This window comes from Anguilla rostrata, chromosome 2 (genome assembly GCF_018555375.3).
Source record: "Anguilla rostrata isolate EN2019 chromosome 2, ASM1855537v3, whole genome shotgun sequence".
Taxonomy (NCBI): domain Eukaryota; kingdom Metazoa; phylum Chordata; class Actinopteri; order Anguilliformes; family Anguillidae; genus Anguilla; species Anguilla rostrata.
This window is the reverse complement of record NC_057934.1, coordinates 39,814,659-39,838,729: the sequence shown is the minus strand read 5'-3', so window position 1 is coordinate 39,838,729 and position 24,071 is coordinate 39,814,659. Positions and strand designations below refer to the sequence as shown.

The 24,071-nt window shown below is 45.3% G+C and overlaps 1 protein-coding gene across 1 annotated transcript in view; it reads left to right on the top strand.

Annotated features, from left to right (window-relative positions):
• The first annotated feature begins 543 nt into the window (after nt 1-543).
• Nucleotides 544-24,071, top strand: part of LOC135247998 (proline-rich protein 12-like) — a 35,005-nt gene continuing 11,477 nt past the window's right edge. Inside the window, exons 1-4 of the mRNA XM_064322045.1 lie at nt 544-1,571; nt 18,114-18,271; nt 18,694-18,855; nt 19,357-23,891. Coding sequence (XP_064178115.1) covers nt 1,489-1,571; nt 18,114-18,271; nt 18,694-18,855; nt 19,357-23,891 — 4,938 coding nt within the window. The 5' untranslated portion in view covers nt 544-1,488. The remainder of the gene's footprint in view (nt 1,572-18,113; nt 18,272-18,693; nt 18,856-19,356; nt 23,892-24,071) is intronic.

The window sequence follows — 24,071 nt, the reverse complement described above, 5'->3', positions numbered from 1 at the left end:
GTTAACAGAATAAGGCAATCTCGATATGAAATTCACAGTCACTGTTATTTCTATTGTTTTCGGTAACAGTTACAGTTCACGTATTTACGGATAATCTGATTTCGTCTTTAACGTGTCACGTGCATACTTTTGTAAACACCTTCAGACTAATGAGTAATTTATTAAAATCAAATATAAAGAATCGACAGTCTGTCTCAGATTCACAAGTTGCAGTTATTCCATTTTTGCCAAGATAGCTAGCTACAACTCAGGAGAGGTCAGAGCAGTGATACAGTCCCACCTGGTCTATATTAATTTACATACTGCAATGTATGTCTGTGTAATTGTAGCAAGCTATAGCTTGCAAGGTACCAATAAAATACTATGCAGTAAATGTCTGTCTATCCTTCGGTCAGTCAATAAATACGCGCGATCAATCCATCAATCAATGTTCTCTGTGATTCCATGCATTTCCTTTCCTCCCATCCCCCTCATTCGCTGTCTTTCCCTTTTTGTTAAAAATGGGCCTGAACTGTATGCTGGGAATGGTTTACGCTCGTCTGTGAGAGGACGAGGGAAGGGAAGGGGGAGGTAGACAGACTGCGTGTGAGTATGTGTTTGAGAGAAAGAGGGTGAGTGAGGGAGGGAGGGAAAGAGCGAACCAGTCGCTTTCAAAAATGGCGTCTTCAGAACAAAATGACTGAAAATATATTTTAAACTGAGGCCTAACGCTGAAGCCTTGTATCTGGATTTTTACCATCGGTCTTGGAGCCTCGCTGTGACGCATATCGTTGTATATCCTTTTCGGAGGACAGGAAAAGAAAAAGATCACGAAACTGCAAAAAGACACCAACCAGTCATATTTTGATGCGTCGACAGAGCTAGCTCGCTAGCTAGCCACCAACCAATTTCAGTAGAAGGGAGGGGTATGCTTGCTGTTGGCTAGGGAGCTACCTAGCTGGTTAGCGAAGCCTACAAAAGAAATAATTCGAGAAAGGAATATATATTTTCTAACGACACTCGTACCCCTCCGTTTGCGACCATTGCGATTCTTAAGAGAAAGGGGAGGAGAGACTGGTGAAAGGACAAGACGTGAATAATCATATCTGTGCATCAGCATTTTAGCTACAAGGGATAAGCTACAGCAATGGAGTTCAACTGCTGCTTCTCCTGAAAAGGACAATAGCTAGCTAGATATTGAAAGAAATACGGGAGAGGGGAGGGAAGGAAGAAAAAGAATTTTTTGGTGGTGGTTGGTGTGACTCCCCTCATATTCCCCCTCCTCCCCTCTCTATCCTCCACCCCCTCCTCCTTCTCCTCCCCTCCATTTCTCTCCCTCTCTCTGTGCCGTTTCTCATTCTTGAAGATTAAGCCTGTGAAACGGGAGAAATAGCTAAATATAATACAGAAAGGAAGAAAATATTGAGGCCGAGATAGTGTGCTACAATTCAGAATATTTCTCCCTCCCCGCCCCCCACTATCACTCCATCTTCATCCTTCATTTTTTTAATGGATAGAAATTATCCTGGTACAGGATTTGGTGATTTGGGCGCAGGAACGGGATGGAGTTACGAGAGGTCGGCAAAGGCAAGGTAAGAATTTGTCCATGCAGCTAATGTGCATTTCCATACCATGCATGCATACATGTCCTCATGCAGCTAGCTGGCTAGCTAGAGGTAACAATGCCCATTCAAGTTGGCGCAATAGAACCCGTGCTCTTTTCGTATAGCAAGACATGTAACAAGAAACGTTGATTAGCTAGCACTAGCTAGCAAGCTACATTGTGTCGTGCAGGTAGATAGCGAACTCGCTAGTATTATTATTAGCTTACTAGGACGTAAGGGGGAGGGGGGCTGTCTTGAAAATGCAAGGAATGCGATTGACAGAGTTAATGCGTGGAGAAGAAGGTAGACAGAAAAAGGGGGAGGGATGGGAGAGGAGAGGGGGATGGGTTGAAGGATGTGTCGGTTTATAAAAAAAAAAAAACAAATCGATATACTTTATTTTGTTAGATGATTGGCTATACTGTCAGTTACATATTTTCATAGTTATGATGCTCCCCTGGCTGATTACATTCTTTGCTACCTGTTAATGTATATTGGTAGGTGTTGATATCAATGTTTATAATTTGGTATTAGCTAGCTAGCTAGCTACTATAGGTACGGATATGTCCTCGCTACTGTATCCGTATCCATGGCCTCTGTATATTCGCTGGGTGGTGCGATGCCATTTACGTTACATAAAAAATATTTTCATGAACTAACTAAATATGTTGACTGACTAAAAGATGAAACGACATTTAGTTTCCTTCCATTGTTAACGTACTAGCTACAACAAAACCTAGTATGACCCGCATGCAAAAGCAATTAGCTACCTAGCTGTAGCAATCGGTTCCATGTACTTGCTAGCAGAATATATCCTAGCTAGCCTTAATAATAACATTACTTGTTAGCTTTGTAGAGGTTTATGCTTGACACAGTCGCTTGCTATATCGTTATAGTCTAATATTATTTATGTGGAACCTAGCGTGAGCTGCAGTTCATATAACATTGTTGTACCTAGTAGCTAGTTTCTAGCTACTGTAGTTTGCTGAACACAAGGCTCGGTGGTGCATGACAATACAGCTAACAGTTACTTAATATGGTCATCGTTAGCTAAGTGATGGTGTCATTTTGCAAGTAGCTAACGTTACATGCAAATGAGCACTGCATGTTAATTGGACTGGTTACAACTAGCGGAATTAACAGAGCGATAGAAAGTTAATGGCTCAAAATGTTGTCTAGTTTGTGATTCATACGACGACACACTACACAGATAGCTAGCCCTTAGCAACTAGACTAGCTTGAAGACATCTGTGGTATTTCAAAAACAGAAATAAATTAGATATCAAATTGTACTTAGAGAGCTTACAAAAATGTATTTATTCTAACCTATTTTAACGCTGTTGGTTACATAGTTAGCGTAATACCAAGTAACATGAAATGAAAGAAATGCCCAGAGAAACATGGGTATTCTTTGATACCATCGTTCTTATCGCCGGTAAGGTTGGAAGACAAAACAAATCAGTAACGGTAGTTAAATAGAAGCGCTACTGCTAATCTCTGCTGTCTGGCTAGCGTTTATGGTGTTGTCCGGTCCTACTGTTTTTTAAGCAAGTTGTGTAGATGCTTACCTCGTTATGTAATTTTTCCATATACCTGAACAATGCATGTCATATAAGAAAGGTTAGCTTTCTGTTTTTCCAACATGTTGCTGACGAGCCGAAATAGAGCAGGATAGGTAGCTGTACTTTTACCCGCACAATCGCTTTGTGGCTAGACTAGCTCGCAAGCTGTCCTGTCAAGGCATTTGAGAAATGAAATTGCCAGTTGGGTACGCAGGCATCACATACACCATGTCTTCAGCAGAATTAATGCATAAACAATTAACGTAAATGTAACCAGTATATTTATGCTTCCTAAATAAGACTTTGTGAAAATATAGTGTTTAATGGCAAGTATGCCGCGACTGTCTGTGTGTATGCTCGTAGAGTCTACTCAATCGCGGCCTACTTTGTCAATTCAGAACACGTTACATACACATTAGCTAAACGTGTTTCGCTAGATGCTCTTCGTAGGGACACTGAAGCATCTAGCCACGTTCTGAATTGTACCAGCACTGATCAAACGTGAAATAAATCAGTTTTTATGATATTCGTAGTAGGGAAGTTATCGTATTTTTAGGTAGGTAATTAACATAACCCAGTGGTTATACTTTTAATTTCTTGCAGACATTACAGCACCGCTAAAAATACAATTTTAAATCGTGTTACACATTTAAACGTAGATAGATTAGTACTTAAAGCGCTGTGTGTACTGAAGAAAAACACTGATTGGTTGTGCACATTGTTTACTATGTAACTATGTAGCACTAGTTTAAAAAAAAAAAAAAAAAAACACCTGTGAGTTTGTGTTCTTTAACGTCATGCAGGAATAATTTTTAATGAACATCAACAGTTACTTTAATTGTAGTATTTATTTGTGATTAATACATTTTTTTGATAAACAATCAAGGTAAACAATGGAAAAAATTCCATTGTAATAATGTCAGAATGCTTCATGCATTAGGCAGGTGTACATGTTTTTGTAGAAGTCATAGACATCTCAGATCTATACTACAAGTAATAACCATTTTTACACCATTTCCATTTTACCTCAGACATCACCATTAGACATCACTACAGGTGATCCTGGGCAGAGCGAATATGGAAGTGTTTTTATAGCCAACCTTCTATTATCCCCCTAAAAAAAGCAAAATCTTACTTAAGGTTTGCCTATGTAGCCACTTCTCAGGTTGCAGTGGCACTGAAAGGACAAGCCTGAGAATTTAAATATGGCCAGTTGGACAGATTGGCCCTGACACCAGGGTGACACCCTCTGCATCAGCTGATTTGTAATGAATACTGTGAGTCAGGAATAAGCTTACTATGTAATCTGAAAGATGCTGTAGATAGAATTTCCTACAGTGGATATGACTTTTCCTAGCATTTTTGTTGCTGTTTGGTCTGGCTGAAAAATATCTGGTTTTGATCATGCCAACATCGCATTGACCAGCTCGTGGTTTGTATAAGAGGCCTCCAATCCAAGTAAGTCTTAGAATAGGTAAGCGTATAATTTGCATATACCCCTATACATTTGTCACATATACCTCCCCCAAAGGAAAAAAGAATGCCTTAAAGGGAAGAAAGTCATTTTATATATAGGCCTGAGTCAAATTTTTTGATAATCATGCAGTACATTTTATTATGCTACAGTTTGGCAGTGGCTGTGACTATTACTGGTAGGCTAGGTAATTTAGTGTTGTATTCCATTATAAGGTCACCCAGTTTGGATGGCAGCTATACTGTTTTTATCAGACATTTGTCTGATTAATATAGATATGGTAATTGTAATTCTGGCTGATACATTGTCATTGGTGACATCAAATGGAATTAAGTTCTTTGATGATGAGTTAATGCTATAGTACCCTACATGGCCAAAAGTATTATGGACACCTGGCATCCAACATCTTATCCAAAATGATGGACATTAATATGGAGTTGGTCCACTCTTTGCTGCTAAAACAACCTCCACTTTTCTGGGAAGCCTTTATACTAGATGTTGGAGCATAGCTTCAGGGATTTGCTTCCATTCAGCCAGAAGAGTATTAGTAAGGTTGGGCACTGATTGGGCGATTTGGCCTGGCTCAAATTTTGCTTTATGATTGTTCCCAAATTGAATGGGGTTGAGGTCAGAGCTCTGTGCAGGCCAGTCAAGTTCTTACACACCGTTCTCAACAAAACCATTTCCAAATGGACCTTGCTGTTTGCCTGGGGGCGTTGTCATGCTGAAACAGGAAAGGGCCTTCCCCGAAATCTTGGGGAACCACAGAATCATCTAGAATGTGATTGTATGCGATTGATTCACTGGAACTAAGGAGCCTGGCCCAAATCATACAGCCCCAGACCAAGGAGTGTTCAGATACTTTAGGTCATATATTGTATATTAGCTCATATTTGCTCAATAAGTAATGAAGTTTGCAGGTATAATTCCTCTGAAATTCCAGTACAACCAAGCCAGTATTGTGTCAGTGAGATGGCCTTTTGAGAATACACTCAGTTGACCCTTCCCCTCATTCTCCTTGTCCTCCTTTCTACCCTACATCAGCACTAGTCTCTCCAGCAGCTATTTTAAATAGCAAAAAGGTCTTCCAGCTTTTAAGATGACTTGTTAATGACCAACTGGGCTTAGGCCCAGTATATATTCAGTCAGTTACTGCAGACCCAACAGATTGCCCATTTGTCAAAATTAAGATTTTTGTAGCATTCAGGACTGGTATTTTCCATCAGCCTTCAATAGTTACAACAGGCCCCTCATTGCATCTAAACAAGAATAGTATAATGACTTATCAATAAAATGAGTCCTGATTTGTAAAATTAGTTCATGGTTATCATTATATTTTTATTAGTAGAAGAAAACTTGCATAATGAAAATCAGATGCAAAATCAGAATAAGAAATCACCTAACTATAGCATTGTGTGTTCTGCTGTTACTGTCCAGTAACTCAAGGAAACTGAGCGACACCACCACTGACCATGTTAAATGCATTGGTTCTCATTGGCACTCACAACGGGGATACTTACAGTACATTTCCTCATTATGCTACACTGCTCCTATGGCCCTGTTCACCGATTCCTACCTTATGCTACACTGCTATGAGTTTCCCGCTACCTTAGTATATTGCTGGATTGGGCCAGTTTATCAGAAGTTATCTGCTTGAAGTTCAGTTCCCCTAAGGATACACAAACTAATGCTTATTGTCAATTTAGTTTACACATTATTATTTATTTATGTATCATCACTACTTTGATCTTTTTTTTGATAATCTCTTTATTATAGATTTTGTGAGGGGTACAGCAATTTAATTTCTAATAATAATATATAATACATGTACCCCCTCATGCATTTCCAACGGAACCCTTTACCCATACTATAGCCACTTGAAAAAAAAATAAAGAAATGCATAATTCCTCATACCAACGTACACATTCAGCTCAACACCTCAGACCCACAATACTTAAGTACCATCCATCAACTAATAGTATGTTGCATATAGTGGAGTAAGTTTGACGACATTGTAACCAGTGTAACAATGTATTTGTGTATGTGTACATGAAGAAACTATAGCAAATAAAAAATTTAAAAAAAGAAAATGAAAAAAGAGGAGCCCCTAACATAGAAGATCCAAAAATAGGTCCAAAATGCTGGACATGTCCCTCTGAAGATAAATTGGTACATGTACTATGGAGCTATCCAAAGAGCGAGCGAGTATTGGTCCTTCATCCAAGAGAGTATTCAGAGGATCATTGGTGCTGAGATACTATTCAGTCCAAGGCTATTTATTCTGTGGGATCCTTCTCTCCTACAAATGCTTCCCCTTGGTAGTGTAAGCTGGGTTCAGACTGCAGTTATGTTGGGTAGGAGACTGCTTATCTGACAATGGAAGTCAGGTGAGCCACCTTCCTTGAGTCAGTGGTGTCTCTTGCTCAGCACTATTGGGGCCTATGAAAGACTTGCTTTTAGTCTTACCCATCAAACAGCTATTTCTGAAATGAGAAAGATATCGTAGTCATATTGGTAGGATGTGACTTGCTACTACTATTCATCTTCTCAGTTCCCCTCAACCAGAGTTTGAATTGTCATTGAACGCAGGGGAATGCCATCACCCTTGGTAACTGAAAGTGGAAATAGGAAAAGCCCCACTCTCCCCTTGTTAAGAGGCAATTCTGTACAACGAAACACATTGATTCCACAAAAGGGAACGTTCTTTCCTGAACAAAGCAGCTGCTCTAATGTTCAGTATCATATCGGGAGCTTTGAATTGAAGGGGGGTGGGTGGTACATGTTTCTATCTGTAAGGGATTTACCAATACCAAGTCTATACGTTGTGTTGATTATGTGAGGGAGTGGTACTGTGGATATTTGCACTGCAATTGTAATTATGAGCAGCTGGCCAAATTTGTACAGTATGGCCTATTCTTTGTGGTAACTCTGGCTACTTTTCCTTTGATATGAATTAAATGGTACAATGGACTGTCAAGTTAAAATGACTAACGTTAGCTACACACTTTTACAGTACTAGAATTATTCCCAGCATCAAGTTGGCAAAGCTGACTGTTATGTCGCTTCCATAAATTTATCCAAAGCTGTTGAATGCTAATCAAGTTCAAGTACTGTTTTCAGCTGGATGTTGATACCCAATGTTCATGTCATTGGAATAGCCCTGTGTGAATCTGTGCTTGAAACCTGTTGATTAGACCTTTTAGTTACATGAAGTTGAAAAAAGAGGTGTAGAAATGTTTTCCTTGATATATAAAGTTTAATTAATCATCAAGATATTTGTTGAATTGTGAACTCCAACTCTGATATTTTACTGCAACATTAGTGTGTTTCCAAACACAACCAGTACACGTGACAGCTTTTACTTAATTTTTTTGATGGCCCAAGTGTTGGCTCAAGCTTCTTAAAAAGTGATACAACTGCATGGGTTTATAATTGAATTGTTTTAGCTAGCTAGCGGTTGTGAATTATCCCTGGGTTAACTAGATACCACAATTAACACTTTAAACACAGCATTTAAATAAAACTGTTCTTGCCTTTCTGTGTAGATTGAACCGAGAAATTAAATTACGCAATGCCTTTACTGTTGTGTCAGCTCAATATTTATATATGCATGTTAACTTTAAATTTAACTATGTTAACTTTTGAATTTAAACTCATATTAGACGTTTGTATGCCATTGATCTTGAATGGCACTTTACTGGTACAGAATTCCTTGGTTAGCTGCAGCATGGGTGGTTGATTAAATTTTTTTTTTGTTCTGCTTTGGATTGTCAGAAAGGCATTTGGTTAACTCAATTTCATTGTATAGGTTTTATTTTTATATTGGATATAATCAGCTAAAAACATAATTCCTCTCTTGCAAATATAGCAATCATTTATTGACAGTATGACATAAATATTGGAAGTGAACTCACCAGGATAATGTAAATAAGGGAGTGGAAAGAGCATTTGCTTTATTGCTTAAAAGCATTTTTATTTCCTTTTTAACAGTCGAAGATCCCTATCACTACAAATCACTGCAGAAAAAAACAGGCGTAGTGCTATTAACTTGGGAGGGACTTTTACCATCTCATGTAGGCTCATGTAGCTTGGCTTTCCTGCTTGCATCCAGCAAAGAACATGCTTCATATACAAGTAACTATCCCATGATGCAGTACAGTGCTGTGCTTCATTAGTATTGCATTAGAACCCTGCATGTTAATTCTGGCAGTAGTGATCTATAGGTATTGAGGCTGATGTATTATACCTAAGTGTAAAAGAAGTGAAAGGCATTTGTGCACATTTGTACTTTCCAAATGTAAACATTTGTACTTCCCAAATGTTTGCAAAATGCAAGTATAGTACATTGAGGCGACAGTATGTACAAATTGCTCTGGAGGTTAATTAATGCAAGTTCTTCTGAAGTTTATACAAAACAAACCAAAGCTAATCAAATAAGAGAATGTACTGCAATGATGATGTTTCGTACCAGTGGATGTTTATATTTAAAAAAGACCAGCATAACGGCAGTGGTATAATGGCAGAATCATATTATATTTAAGTTGGTCATCATAGCTCCTGTGGGCACATGATTTTGTAATTGGAGCAGACTTCTATGTGATCTTATACAAGATCGTGCTACTTATTCAGCGGTTGTAATTTGCTCATGTTCCATCTTAAAATGTCCCAGCTATCTGGCTAGATCAGTTAAATTTAATGGGGAGTGAATATTTAATCCCATAAATGCCATATTGCTAATCAGCTACTTTTCACGGTGGTCAGAAGTGGAGATGAAGGGGAAAAAACAAGCATGCTATGGGGGGAGAAAGATGATACTGTTAGTCATCACTGTTACTGTTCACTGACCTCGGAGTGCTCCCAGCACTTCCTTTCAGGTTACTTCATGTTATTTCGCGCAAAAAAATAATGTTCTTTCATTTCAAAATTTTGAATTGATAACTGGAGGCACAAAAGATATACATTTATGTACATGCACCTGAAAATCATGGCTTTTCCATGAAAACCGAATGGCTTTTTGAGAGCCATATATTATCGCTGGTGGACAAACTAACAGCACTGTTTTCAGAAAATAATATTTATATATTGTGCTAGTTAACATTTAGCTGGTTCCCTTAATTTTCCAACCGTTTATATTTAGTGCTCAAAACACAGAAAAGTTTCACCAAGAAACCACAAAAGACTATTCCATTAGCTCAACTGCAACAAAAGTCTTACTGTGAAATTGTTACAGTAAAACTGATTAATTGGAGTGTTGATGTACACTACAATTTCAAATGTATGTAGACGCCCTTTCTAATTAGTGGTTTTGGCTATTGCAACCACACCCATTGCTAACAGGTGCATAAGATCAAGCATACATCCATGCAATCTTTGTTGACAAACATTGGCAGTAGAATAGGTCATTCTGAAGAGAATGTAGCAGTGTTATTGGATGCAGCCTTTCCAGCGAGTCAGAGTTTTGCCCTGCTAGAACTGCCGCAGTCAATTGTAAGTGCTGTTATTGTGAAGTGGAAACGTATAGTAGCAACAACAGCACAGCTTCGAAGCGGCAGGCCACACAAGCTCACAAAATGGGACTGCTGAGTGCTGAAGCATGTAGCGCGTAAAAATCACCTGTCCTCCGCTGCAACACTTACCGCGGAGTTCCAGACTACCTCTGTAAATAACGTCAGCACAAGAACTGTTCGTCAAGAGCTTCATAAAATGGGTTTCCATGGCTGAGCAGGCACACACAAGCCTAATATCACCATGCGCAATTCCAAGCATCGGCTGGAGTGGTGTGAAGCAAACCGCCATTGGACTCTGAAGCAGTGGAAATGCATTTTCTGGAGTGGTGAATCATGCTTCTCTATCTGGCAGTCTGACTGATGAATCTGGGTTGGACGAATGCCAGCAGAATACTACCTGCGCAATTGAATAGTGCCAACTGTGAAGTTCGGTGGAGGAAGAATAATGATCTGGGGCTGTTTTTCATTGTTTGGGCATAGCCCATCTTAGTTTCAGTGAAGGGTAATCTTCAGCATGCCGTGATATTCTAGAGGATTGTGCGGTTCCAACTGTGGCAACAGCTTTGGGAAGGCTTTTTTCCGGTTTCAGCATGACAATGCCCCCCACGCACAAAGCAAGGTCCATAAAGAAATGGTTTGCTGAGTTTGGTGGGGAAGAAATTGACTGGCTTGCACAGAGGCTTGACTTCTACCCCATCAGACACCTTTGGGATGAATTGGAACACCCAACATCAGTGCCCAACCTCAGTAGTGCTCTTGTGGCTGAATGGAAGCAAATCCCAGCAGCATGTTCCAAAATTTAATGGAAAGCCTTCCCAGAAGAGTGGAGGCTTTTACAGCAGCAAAAGTGGGTCCAACTCCATATTAATACCTGTGGTTTTCGAACAAGATGTTAAACAAGTACTTATGGCTGTTATGTTTAGGTGTCCAAATACTTTTGGAAATGTAGTGTACATTGCTTGACAGTAGCATCCTCTGAATGTTACCACAAATGGAGCAGCAGGATACTCTTGCGCTGCCAATTAATTCACGGCATCATCCTAGTGCCTCAGGGTTACAGCCAGAACACAGTTGCTGTTATTCAGCTTTAAAGTTAGGGAAGTTACATTGCTTGCAAACTAAATTAAAGGATAGGTTTAGGATTTTTGAACCCCAGGCCGTATTTTTGGATAATTTTGGATAATCGTAGTAGAGACCAAAATGTTGCTGATTGAATTTTATATAGTTTTGTTGCATATTTATACACAGCTCCCATAGGAATACCCCAGAGGAATTTTTGCTGCCTTGAAGAACCATGATAAACATATCTTTCGAAAACTGAAAGCTCACAGTATATTTCAAGTGGTCTCAACTTATTTTCCAAAAATTCTGAAATAGTTTTTAACAAGAGCAATGTGCCATTTGATTTGAATCGATTTAAATGTGTCACACGCAAGTTTCACCTAGCTGGCTAGCTAGCTAGCCGGCTACAAAGCCTTGTTAGCTACCTTCAGAGCTAATACAGCTACAAACAGGCTAGGCTACTAAGTGAATGTATCAGTAACTTGTACGTACGCATGCGCAAAACTATGTGCTGAAGTTTAAATCATGTGATAGCATTTTATCCAATAACAATTTGAGTGGAAGCGGAAGACAACAGGTTTTGCACGGGCAGCAGATTTTGTACTGACAACAGTCCTTACCAATGTGTGCCTCATCATCATGAACAAACTAAACCGCGTACGAACAAGCTAAGAGTTTTAGCCGTCTACCTAAATAGCACGTTATAAAATGGTTTGCAAGTGACCTGTTCCCAATTAGGGAATAGAATGAAAATGTAGGCCTAATTCCTAGCCAACTGCTTCTTATTGCTCTGGGGTCATTTAGCTAAGCTTGCAGAAATGTAGGGTTGGATGGTGGCACTTCATGTCTGTTTTGGTATGTAGATTATGGGCCACTGATGTGCGATGATGCAGTAACGTCCCACTGACTCAGAACCCTCCCTCCCTGGGTGATTTTGTTTGGTGTCATGCGGGCCTTCCAGCCACCACTGGACATAGGCAGAATCCAGATCCTGTATCAGTCTGGCGGGCTTGTCCACACAAGAACAGCACTGTTAAATTAACCACCCAGAACTTCTGATTTTCATTTATTTCTGTTGCTGTCTTGGTTACCCTTTAAATGTGTCTGTGCATCTCTCAACCATTCCAACTAGCAACCGCAGACCTCAGATAGGGAATGTGATGTGGAGTTTTTAACCACAGCTTGGGTATCGTGGGATGCTGTTGTCAAGGCAAGCCATTTTGAATTACAGTTCATCCATGCTTCATGTTGTCTACGGTTGTATAGAGTAAGCTGTGTGGATTTGTGTGTGTGGGATATGACATGCCTTGGGTTTTTCGCTGCTTAATTGTGTTCTGAGCCTGAAATGGAAAGTGCAAGGTGCTATATGAAAGGGTTAAACTTGATTACATTTTTAAAGGGAACCTCTGCTGAAGGACCTGGTCCATTTGTGTGTAAAAAGAAAGCTGTGAACCCTCTAGGGGCCAACTTTGCCAAGGTTGCTTTTGGGTGTTGGTTTGAAATTTAGTTTGATAAATGTGGATAGTCTCAGTTATGGGCAGTTGTTTGTAGTGTAGCGATGCATCCTGCAGCCCGCATCAAATGTTGGTTGTGCCAGAGTCAGAAGAGTCCCTCAGGGTGACATAATCGGCTATAGCACATGGAGGGAGGGTTACAACTGACGGGGGTAACCCCTGCCTCACTGCTCGACAACAAGCCCTCTGGTGAGCCGTAGGTTACGCAGTCTGGTGAAAAATAACCCGCCAGCTGATTTAAATCATGTCAGGGGACACGCATATTAGCCCAAATAGGGAAGAACATGCATTGACATGGATTGGATGGCGGTTTTCTATGGCAGTAGAAAGATGAGTGCTGAAGAGGTGTTATGTACATAAAAGAGAATATATTTAAAGGTTGAGAAAGTGATCGTGTGCAATTGAGATAATACTGAGTCGGGATCTGCAACAAACTTTTTGTTGCGCCAGCCGCTGTTTCATATATGGAGAACGTTTTCCAGACACTGACATTTTACCAGACAATATTAAAATGAAAATCATAGAACCACGCAAGCATGCTTTGTAAAACATTTTTCAAATCTTTGTTTTCACAATATAATTAAATGAACAAACAGTAGTAGTCACAGTATTTAGTGTTTTTCTTTAACGTAGGAAGGGCTATAAGTTAGAATGCTTGTGTTTTGGTTTTCGGGGGTGTATAGACCAGCTTTTCCCAACCGGTGTGCCGTGTCAGGCGAGGTCAGGTGTGCCGTGTGAAAAATCCCCAAAAGAAAATTTAGACCTACCTGCATGCGTGTGTAGAGGGGGCCTGCAGAGTGTTTATTTTTTATGCTTTTGAGAGCGGTGTGCCATGAGATTCTGTAAATTTGGAAAGTGTGCCGCGGAAGGGAAAAGGTTGGGAAACGCTGGTATAGACGGCAGTGAGCTCAGACATGATTTGGTCTTCAGCCTCGAGTACTCGCGACATTTGCCGGTATCAAGTTTCCCCTTCTCATTACTATACTGCTTCTTTTTTTAACCTTACTTTGGTCTTAGACAGTGTAATTTGTCTTCCTCTTTTCAGGGTTTTTTTTTTTATCCCAGTGATGTGTTGCGACAAATTGTTTTGATTTCTAAACGACAATGTCAGGTAAATTGGTCCCGTTTATCCGACACTGACAGAATCTACCCGCGTTTGGCGGGTGGTCAGGTGCTAGCTTCAGACCCTGCTGAGTGCATTGTTTGATATGACATAAAATTAATTAGCAGGTAGTGAAGCATAACCACTGTGGGATGTTCTAGAAGCTGGTGATAAGTAATTAAAAATACAAAAGGACAACTGTTTAAACAGAGGTAGGCAAAGTCGAGAAATTTGAATTATATTTGGTGTGGAGAACTAAATGTGCCAAAATGAAATAAATGAATGAATCAATAAATAAATACATTTTATTTCAAAATAAATAATTCAGATCGCATGACTATGCAGGATGGAATGTGCCAGAATAAATAAATATATAAATAGATTTATTTCTAAATGTCCTTTTTCATTTCATAACGATACTTTTCAAAACTATTTCTCTAACTATTATTGGCTAACATTAGCTATCTTAAACCCTGTCTGGATGGGATTAGTATTGCAGGTAATTTATTGGTAATTAATTTTTTTCCATTGCACATCAGTGATCTCAATGGCCGTTCCACACAGAAAAAGACTTTTCTTTTATTACTTCCCAAAATTTCTGAAGGGGGGCCTGTCTGTTTGGCTGTTCCCGGATGTAGGCTATTCCCCGCACTTTTTCACCTGCCTGGAGAAACAAAACAGAAAACACAACGCACGTGTAACGTTATACTAAAAGTATAAAAAGTTTTTATATACTAAAAGTTTTTTAGGATGTATTTCTGAAAGAAAAACAAGAAAAAAAAGAGAACGGTATATGAACTATTGGGATGGCATAACCACAATGACCATAGACTCACCACTTAAGAACATTAACTTCTGTGCCTTGTGACTTCATGTAAACAGAATTCACTAACTTTCACATGCCCACACAATGAGGCCCCAAACTTAAAGGAGTTTACATCTTCTTTTTCTTCTTCTTGCCGATTACATCATCACAAAAACTCCAATACCACAATCAATAATTCTCCCCATTAGACATTTAGCTACATCAGCCAATAACAACTTTGGATACATACGCAAAATGGACATATAAGGAAGTGCAAACGTTTTTAAAAAATTTGCGGTCCCCATCTTTGGTTTGTGTGGAAGCTAGCTTGCTTGCCAACTAATAATTGGCAAAAAAAAATGTAAGCTGTTTCTTTTGCACTTGTATAATCTTTGTGGGGAACCCATTTATATTTCTGAAATTTATTCTCTATAATTTCACATGTAAACCTCACAATATTGTTTCATGACCAGGGATGGGTATCGTGCCCATTTTGATAATATCCCTGCTAAAACAACACTTTTCGAAACCTGAAACAATAGTCTGTGCAGGAGCTAGGGCTACCTAAGCATTAACAAAATATGTGTAGTTTCACAACCAGTCATGTAGTGAATTGCACCGATTTAGGACTGTGGCAATAATGCCTTTAATGTATTGCGGTAATTGTTCCCTGCAATTCCTGCGAGTCGTTGAATGCAAATATCAGCCATAATGTTGAAGAGTAATTATGGTTGTATAAATAATGCTGTATTTCAACATTTTGTTAAATATTTTGACCTGTAGACCAACCCCTATAGCACAAACCAGCTTCACCTAAATGGGGCTGGATCCATCGTGTGCCTTTTCTTCCACCTCAGGTACACCAAAAGAAAACAACGTGGTCAAGCGTAGACTCTGAAGCATACATTTGTTTTGGACCTGGTGTTCTGGGTGGAAATAGACTGATAAAATGGAGGTGCATGACTCAACTAAACAAGCAAAGAATATTCTAATTTCAGTGGGAAAATAATAGATTTTTTAAAAACCTTGCTAAAAAATTACCCTGGCAGAACTTTTTGTTGGTGGTACTTTTTAGTTGTGACATTCATATTGTTATGACGTGCCTTTTTTGTATTTTAATTAGCCTGGCTGATTTGTAGATTGTAAAACTCATTAGTTAATGTTGAATCAGTGAGCCAATTACTTGTACTAAGCAATTACAACAGCTAGCGGCAAGTATCTTTACAAGTATCTTTATATTTAACCTTAAGCATATCAGCTTTTTGAAAATAAAAAAGCAAAACAGATTTTTGTAATGTATTTATTATAAATTTGGCACCCAGCATGGGGCTGAGCATCTCCAATTCCTACCCTAATTTGATATATATTTTCCTACCAACGTTTTGAAACCGCAGCCATGTTCATTCTTGAACTCCTCTGCCCATTTCGGAGAGTGTAGAAATCCACGGTTCCCCTCCGAAACACCTGGGGTTGCCAGTCTGCTTCTTTTCACACCGCAACCCATAGCTATGCTGGAGCTTACCATGGCATTAAGTCAGAGGAAGACCTTTCACACCTGGCATTAACATGTAGTCCATGGCGACCAATTGGGGGATGCTAAATAGCGATTAAATCCCTAACTGACTGAACCCTCCCATGCCACGCGCATTGTTCTATGGAGCTAGTGGCCCCAGTTGGCACTGATATGGTCCGTATTTGATCCGGGACCGTGGGGCTCAATCATGTATCACTGAATATCATTCGGTTAATGCGTGGTGCACTCAGCAGCCCCTAGCACAGCAGCCTTTCAGTCTTCTCACTTGCATTTAAGTGATATTAAGCATTTGTATGAAAAAAAAATCAAGCTTTTCTTAATTAACTTCGAAGGAGACTATTTAAAAACATTTTCAGAAGTGCAAAGTAGATGTCTATAATCAATATTCGTTGAAATGAATTACAAAGAATGTGAAACATTATTTCTTTGCAGTATCGGCCTTTTTCCGTACCTAGAGAGATGCTGGGCTGCTGCAAGGATTTGCTAACTTCAAAAGGGCCAAACATATTCCTTTGGTCAACAAGGCTGTATGTTTTGGGGGGAAAATATAAATCCTAACTGTCATGTTTTAAGTGCACCTTGCTAGCAAGGTATAGTTCAGGCCTACCTGAGTGACACCTTTTAACAATTATTATGACTGGATGAATGAAAAAGGTTACTGTGGTCCTCAGTGGCCAAATTGATTCTAGGTTCTGTCTTGACCTTGTGTCACAAGCACGCTCTTGCTGCGTTGTCCAGATTCACTGTGAATATACCCATTGTAAGGCGATTTTGTAGGACAATTTGCAAAAGGCCTGAAGATGTTAAGCACATCAGATTGAAAATGTTTGTTGTACAATTTTTTTAGATGGTTAGTAACAGGGTAGTTCACTTTCTGGGGGTTTTATTTTCAGTTTAAGTGTATGTTTTTGAGTGGCTCAGACAGTTTAGATGAGTGATATTTTAGACAGGCTACTTGCAGAAATGTGTGACTACCCGCCAGCATTATAATGGCTGGTATTGGCGCAGTGGGAGCTTTGTCCTCTGAAGCAAGACAATACACTTAAAGTAACTCCCAAATCAGCTTGAACAGCAATGTTATGTTTTCAGAGGCTGTACATATGGAAAAATTTTTTTACAGTGTTTATTCACAGTTGTCAACATAATTGTCTGTTTTGGAGCTTGCTAATGCTTCTTTTTTGAGCGCAAAAGTCTAGGGTTGCCTGCACCATAGGAAATGGGTTTAACCAAAGTCTGAATCCAAATGCTTTTGAAGATATATCGGGTAATATACTCACGTACAACTACGCAGGGCCATAGAGGCATAACATCACTGCACAAGCTGCTTTGGAGTTACTGGAAAAGTGTATTTTCCTGCTTTAGACCATGAACGCCATAATGCATTATGTTGGCTGGTCGTCAGACTTATGTAAATGTATAAAATATCCTTCGTTGCGCACAATTACTGAACCAAAGGAAAACATCCAATAAAACAGAAATAATATGAGGAACCCCTGAAAATGAACTATTGTTTTAACACAAACTGGAAAAACATTTCTGCTTATAATGAAAATTTCCTGTTTATTTATTAATGGACTAATTTTATATGAATTTCGTAATTTATTAATAGTGGGCTTTTGGATACTTGTGTTATGATATACTTCTGTTTCAGTTCCCTAAGGTATTGTATCAAGACAGTATTTATTATTCAGTGGATTGGAAATATTGACCCTCACGCAAATTAAGTGCTTTTGACACAGTAGTAAACTACTCATGGCTGTACATGAAAGACATAGCTTGCTCGGTTTGCCTTTGCACATTAGAGAACAGCTCTGTCTTTGATCTGGCTGTAGTCAAGTGGATTGAAATCAGATATTGTGCTCAACATTGAAACAAATATGGCAGCAGTGATTTTGCATTAAACCAATGGATTGTGTGTTTTTGGTGTGGGGCCTGGTTGAAATCTGCATTAATCTTTTCCTCTTGTTTAGTCTGGTGTATGGGAGCTCCAGATCATCCCACCCAGACTCAGAGCTTCTCCATCGCCAGGCCTATGCCACACCCCATCCCCTGCAGGGCTATGCAACCAATCACCACCCAGCCAGTTCTGGACAGGGTGGAGCCTGGGGAGCTGCTGGGCGGAGTTTAGGTAAGAAAATTGTGTGATTTACTTAATCATCTTTTGCTTATGGAATTATGAATGCTTAAGCATTAGAAACAACCATGCAGTCCCACATAAAATTCAGTGTGCTGAGAAGAACCTGTCTGTTAGAAATTAATTTATGACTCATGAGAACATACAAAATGTGTTCCGTTTATACAGTGCATTATTCAAAGGTAGGGTCCAGTTTTTAAAATTTTTGTATTGTAATTGTACTTCACTTCTTTCCTCTTATGACTGTGCTCACTTGGCTTGATGACTTGCATGAGATGTTTTAACTGTCTATTTTCATCTCTGTGTAGAATCGCTTGCAATAAAAGTCCCTTAAAATAGTCGTGCTAATGCTCTGTCGACTGCAGTGTTATCCCGGTGTTCAGCTGCTTTTAAGGCTGCGTTCGTTTCCCCGTCAGGTCTGTCCGGGCTGTTTGACACTGGACTGCACCATGCCAGCCCATCTGCTCCGGATGCTTCAGTCATGAACCTGATCTCAGCTCTGGAGTCCAGAGGTCCTCAGCCCCCCCCATCGGCCTCTTCCCTCCTCTCGCAGTTCCGTACCCCTTCTTGGCAGACAGGTAAGGCACTGTCAGTGCATCGGCGCGGTAGTATTTTCTTTTACTGTTTTTGCTGCTCTGCCAGTCGGCGCTGCGCTGTGTTATGATGTTCATGTTTGGACATTAAGAACCCTTGCCAAAGAAAACTTGAATATTGAATGTTAAAACAAGCATTTGTGCGTTTTGCTGTTATTTCTTAACAGTTCAAATGGAAACATTGCTTGGCAATAGCATGCCATGTGGTGCGTTCAGGCCTGGGTCAAATACGTATTTGTTTTGGACTCAAATACTTTTCTACACTTTACTGATTTTGTCTGGTGTATTGGTAACCAATGAAATACTTTCAAAAGGTACAAACCCCGCCTTCTGGTCATATTGGCAGGCTCAGTTACAGCAAGCAAGATCAATAGAGCACAGAAAAGTATCTGAAACCAAAACAAATATGTATTTTACCCAGGTCTGAGTGCGTTTGAGTGAATGAGCTGTGAATAATTCCCCTCTTGCTGTCTCTGTCCCCCACAGCCATGCACCCTCCAGCCCCAACTGAGCTCTTTATATCCGGCGCCCTCCCCGGGTCAGGCACCTTCCCCTCCTCCTCCGCCCTGTCGGCCTATCAGCACCCCGCGTCATTTTCAGGGCGGTCCTTCCCGGGGGTCGCCCCGTCTCTGTCCCTTCAGGACACGCCCACGTTCAGCCCCACCTCCAACGGCCTCCTGTCCCCTCACGACCCCCTGCTGCACATCAAGACGCCCTCCCAGTCCAGCCTGGGCTTCGACCGGCTGCTCTCCTCGCAGGGCGCGGCCTACCGGAGCGGGCAGGACCCCGGGGGGCCGCCCCCGCCCCAGGCCCCCACCACGTCCTCCGCTCGCCACCTGCCCCCCCATCAGTTCAATCTCCTCTCCTCCCAGCTCCAGGACCAGTCCTCCCAGCTGTACAACGCCTCCGTGTTCTCCTCGGCCCCCGCCCCGCCCCAGCCGCCCCCCCAGGAGAGGGCCATCCCCAGGCAGGACAGCGTGATCAAGCACTACCAGCGCCCGTCGCCCTCGCAGTCGCAGCTGTCGTCCACGGCGGCCCACTCCCTGCAGCACTACCTCAGCTGCGGCGCGTCGGGGTACCAGCAGATCGCCCACCACAGGCACGCCGGGGTCTCCTGCAGCCCCCTGGGGGACCAGAGCCCTTCGTCCGACCCCAAACCTTCCCCCAGGGCGGATCAAGTGTACCGGCCCATCATCCAGCCGGCGTACACCTCCTCCGCCGCCTCCTCTTCCTCGGGGGGCGCGGGCAAGGGGGCGAAGAGCAGCTCCAGCAGCGGCTATTCCTCCTCCGGCTCGGGCTCCTCGTCCCGGACTCCGCACACGCCCCCCTCGGCGTCCTCCACGTCCTCTTCCTCCTCCTCCTCGTCCTCGGCCTCGGGCGCTCACCCCTCCGGCTCCAACCCGGCCTCCGGCTCCTCCTCCGCTCCCTCCCGGCAGCAGCCTCCACCCCAGTCCGCCCCGCCTCCGCCGCCACCGCCGCCCCCGCCCACATCCTCCGCGTCCGCCCAGCAGGCCCCCCCCAAGCCCTGCCTGTCGGGCTACGGCTCCCCCGTCGCCCCGGTCAAGCCCTCCCCCGGGCTTTCGGGCCAGACCCCGCCCCAGCAGCAGCCCCAGTCCTATTCCCCCAGCCAGCCCCCTCCCTCGCACCTCTCGCAGCCGTACGGGGGCTTCAACTCCCCCCAGGCGCAGGATTTGAGCGCGGGGGGAGGCGCCGGCTCGGGGAAAGGCTACGGGAGCTTGGGGGCAGGTGGGCAGTCGTTCTCGGCGGAGGTGGTTTACGGGGGAGATTCGGGGTACGGGTCGCTGCCTGCGTCTCTCGGAGGAGCGGGGAGCCCCTCTCTGGGGTACGGCGGCCCCGGTCACTCCCCTGCACTTTTGGGGTCAGGAGGGGGTGGAGGTTCAGCGGGGGGCAGTACGGGGTCCGCGGGGGGCAGCGGCGGTGGCGGCGGAGGCAGCGGCGGTTCGGGAGGAGGTGGTAGCAGCGTGGGGAGCGGAGGAGGAGGGAGCTCTTACCACCTCCCCGACTCCAGCCCCTCCCCTTCAGGCTCCGGCATCATTCGCCCGGGGCTGCACTCTCCTGCCCCCGCCCGGCCCGCCCAGTCCCCCGGCGGAGCCGGGGGCAACAAGTACCTCTCCTCCGTCCTCTCCCCCGCCTTCCTGTCCTCCCCACAAGGGTACCCCGACACGCGAGGGCCGCCCCAGTCCTACCACCCCACCCCGCCCAAATCCAAGCCGGGCTCCGACATGCTGGGGGTGGAGAGGTCCCAGGACGAGGACGAAGACGACGACGACGACTTCCTCATCCAGCACCTCCTGCAGGCGCAGAGCCCCGCCCCCCACCCTTCCCAGCACCACCCGCAGCAGCAGCAGCAGCAGCAGCAGCAGCAGCAGCAGTCCCAGCAGCCCCAGCCGCAGTCCCAGGACGGGGGCAAGGGCCTGGCCTACGAGCTGAGCAAGAGCTCCGAGGAGAGGTACCACCTCCAGAGCGTCATCCGCACCAACAACGCCACCTCCAGCGCCGGGGCGGGCGCCGGCGGAGCCGGGGCTGCCGGGGGAGGGCCGGGAAGCGGCCTGGACGGCCAGCTGGAGATGTCCTTGAAGAAGCAGCAGCAGCAGCAGCAGAAGAACGAGCGGGCCGGGACAGGGGGAGGAGGCGGAGGAGGAGGAGGGAGGGGCAGCGCGGAGCAGACGCACCCCCACCCGCACCCTCACCCCCACCCGCACCACCACGACTCCCTCGGGTCCGTGGTGCACTACAGCCGGGGGGACCCCTATTCCCAGCACCCCCTCTCCCAGCACCAGTCGCACCCCCACCCCCACGCCCACTCCCACTCTCACCTGGAGCTCCAGAAGAAGCCCCAGGATCCCACCGACCTGCCCTACCTGCGCAAAACCCCCGACCTGCAGCAGCAGCAGCAGCAGCAGCAGCAGCAGCAGTCCCAGGCCGCTCTCTCCATCCTGGACTCGCCCACCGACGCCCCCCGCCAGCCCCCGCAGGCCCACCTGCTCCAGTCCGTGCTGTCCCACACCACCCGCAATAAGATGGACTCGCAAGCCCAGCAGCAGCACTCCATGAGTCAGCAGGCGGCCATGATGGGCGGAGCCGGGGGAGGTGGGGGCGGGGCGTCGGGGGAGAGCCAGACCCAGTCCTCTCAGCTGCAGCTCCAGCTCCAGTCCCAGGCTCTGGAGGCCCACTACGGCCGCGGGGCCCAGCAGGACCAGGGCCAGTCCGGCCAGAACTCCGTCTCCCCGCTGGACATGCTGGAGCACTCCCTCTCCCAGAACGCCCGCGGGGAGGGGGCGGGAACCGGGGAGAGGGGCGGGGGAGGAGGTGGAGGTGGAGGGAGCGGCGACCGCCACGGCCAGCAGCAGCAGCAGCAGCAGCACAGGCTCCCGCCCCACCACCCGGCCCATCACCCGCCGCACACCGCCTCGGAGCTGCACGACTTCCTCTCCGAGCCGGGCCTGGGCTTGTCCACGCCCTCCCACATGCACCACATCGCCCCGCACCACCCGCACCCCCACCCTCACTCCCATCACCAGCACTCCCACTCTCACCACCCGCACTCCCACCCGCACTCGCACCCTCACCCCCATCACATGGCCCCGCCGCCCAGCTCTGGCCCTCCCCAGCAGCAGCAGCAGCAGCAGCAGCAGAGGGAGCAGGAACCCCACCCTTCTCAGCTCTCCCAGTCCCAGCTGGATCAGCTCAAAGAGCACCAGTTTGACACCGGGAGCCCCGTGGGCAAAGCCGGACAGGGCCAGCAGCAGAGATTCGTGCCCCTGACGTCCATCTGCTTCCCCGACTCGCTCCTGCCAGACGAAGACCGCTCCTTCTTCCCGGGCATGGAGGACATGTTCTGCTCTGAGGATTACAAGTCCAGCTGCAGCGGGGGCGGAGGGGCGGGGCAGGCTGGACAGGAAGGTGTTTCGGAGGGACGCAGGGGTCAGGAGGCCATGGAAGGGGTGAAGACGGCCGGAGCTGGTGGCGGAGGCAGTTACGACATGATGGGGCACCACGGCGACCAAGGCTACGGGCAGTACTGCCACGCCCTGTCAGAGTCGGGCAACGGCTCCATGCACTTGGACCTGGACTCTCTGAAGGCCCATGAGCTCCCTTCCACCGTCAACACGGAGCAGCTGGGCCTGATCCAGTCCCAGAGCTCCGGCATGGGGCTAGGGGGCACCGGCGATGGCTCCGCAAACAAGATGCTGGGAGGGACGGGGATCGGAGGAGGCCCCGCGCCGGGCGGCCTTACCTCCCCCATCTTCTGCTCCTCCCGCCCCAAGAAGCTCCTGAAGACCAGCTCCTTCCACCTGCTGAAACAGAGGCGGGACCCCAACTCGCTGCCCAAGAAAAGCTACGCGCAGGAATACGAGTTCGAAGACGACGAGGACAAAGCGGACGTGCCGGCCGACATCCGGCTGAACAGTCGGAGGCTCCCGGACCTGCTCCCTGATCTGGTGTCCAGCTGCAGGAAGTCGGGCGCGGGCGTGCCGGGCGGCGGGGCCCTGAGCCCCTTGATGGGAGACCTGGACTTCTGTCACTCGTCCGGGTACCCCTCCCTCGGTCCCTCTCCGCAGCTGCTGCCCCAGGACGGGCCCAAGAAGAGGGGCAGGAAACCCACCAAGCCAAAACGAGAGGGGCCCCCGAGGCCCAGGGGCAGGCCCCGCATTCGCCCCTTGCCGGAGCCGCACCACTCCCGGGGCATGATGGGAGCGTACGGGGCGGGGATGGGAGGAGAGAGCCGCAGGGGCAGGGGAAGGGGCAGAGGGCGGGGCAAGAGGGAGGATATGATGATGGACGTGGTGAATAAAACCCAAAACCAGCATCATCAACTGCAACACATACAACAGCAGCAGCAACAGCAACCGCCACTACAGCAGCACCAACAACATCAACACCAACACCAACACCAACAGCAACCGCAGCAACAGCTGCAGCAGCCGCAGCAGCCGCAGCAACAGCAGCAATTACATCACCAACCCCAACAGCACCAGGAGCCCATAAGACCTATTAAGGTGAGCAAGGTGGTGGGGAATGGATGGGACAGCGGTGTGGTGCAAAGCCTGGGGAATTTGAGATGGTTTAAGGGGCCGTGAATGGGCAGGGATGGATTTGGGGGTGTGACTGGGTTGATGGAGGCTTGAGAGGGTGGAATGTGTTCAGAAGCGTGTCGTCTTCAGGTTAGGCTTCAACCC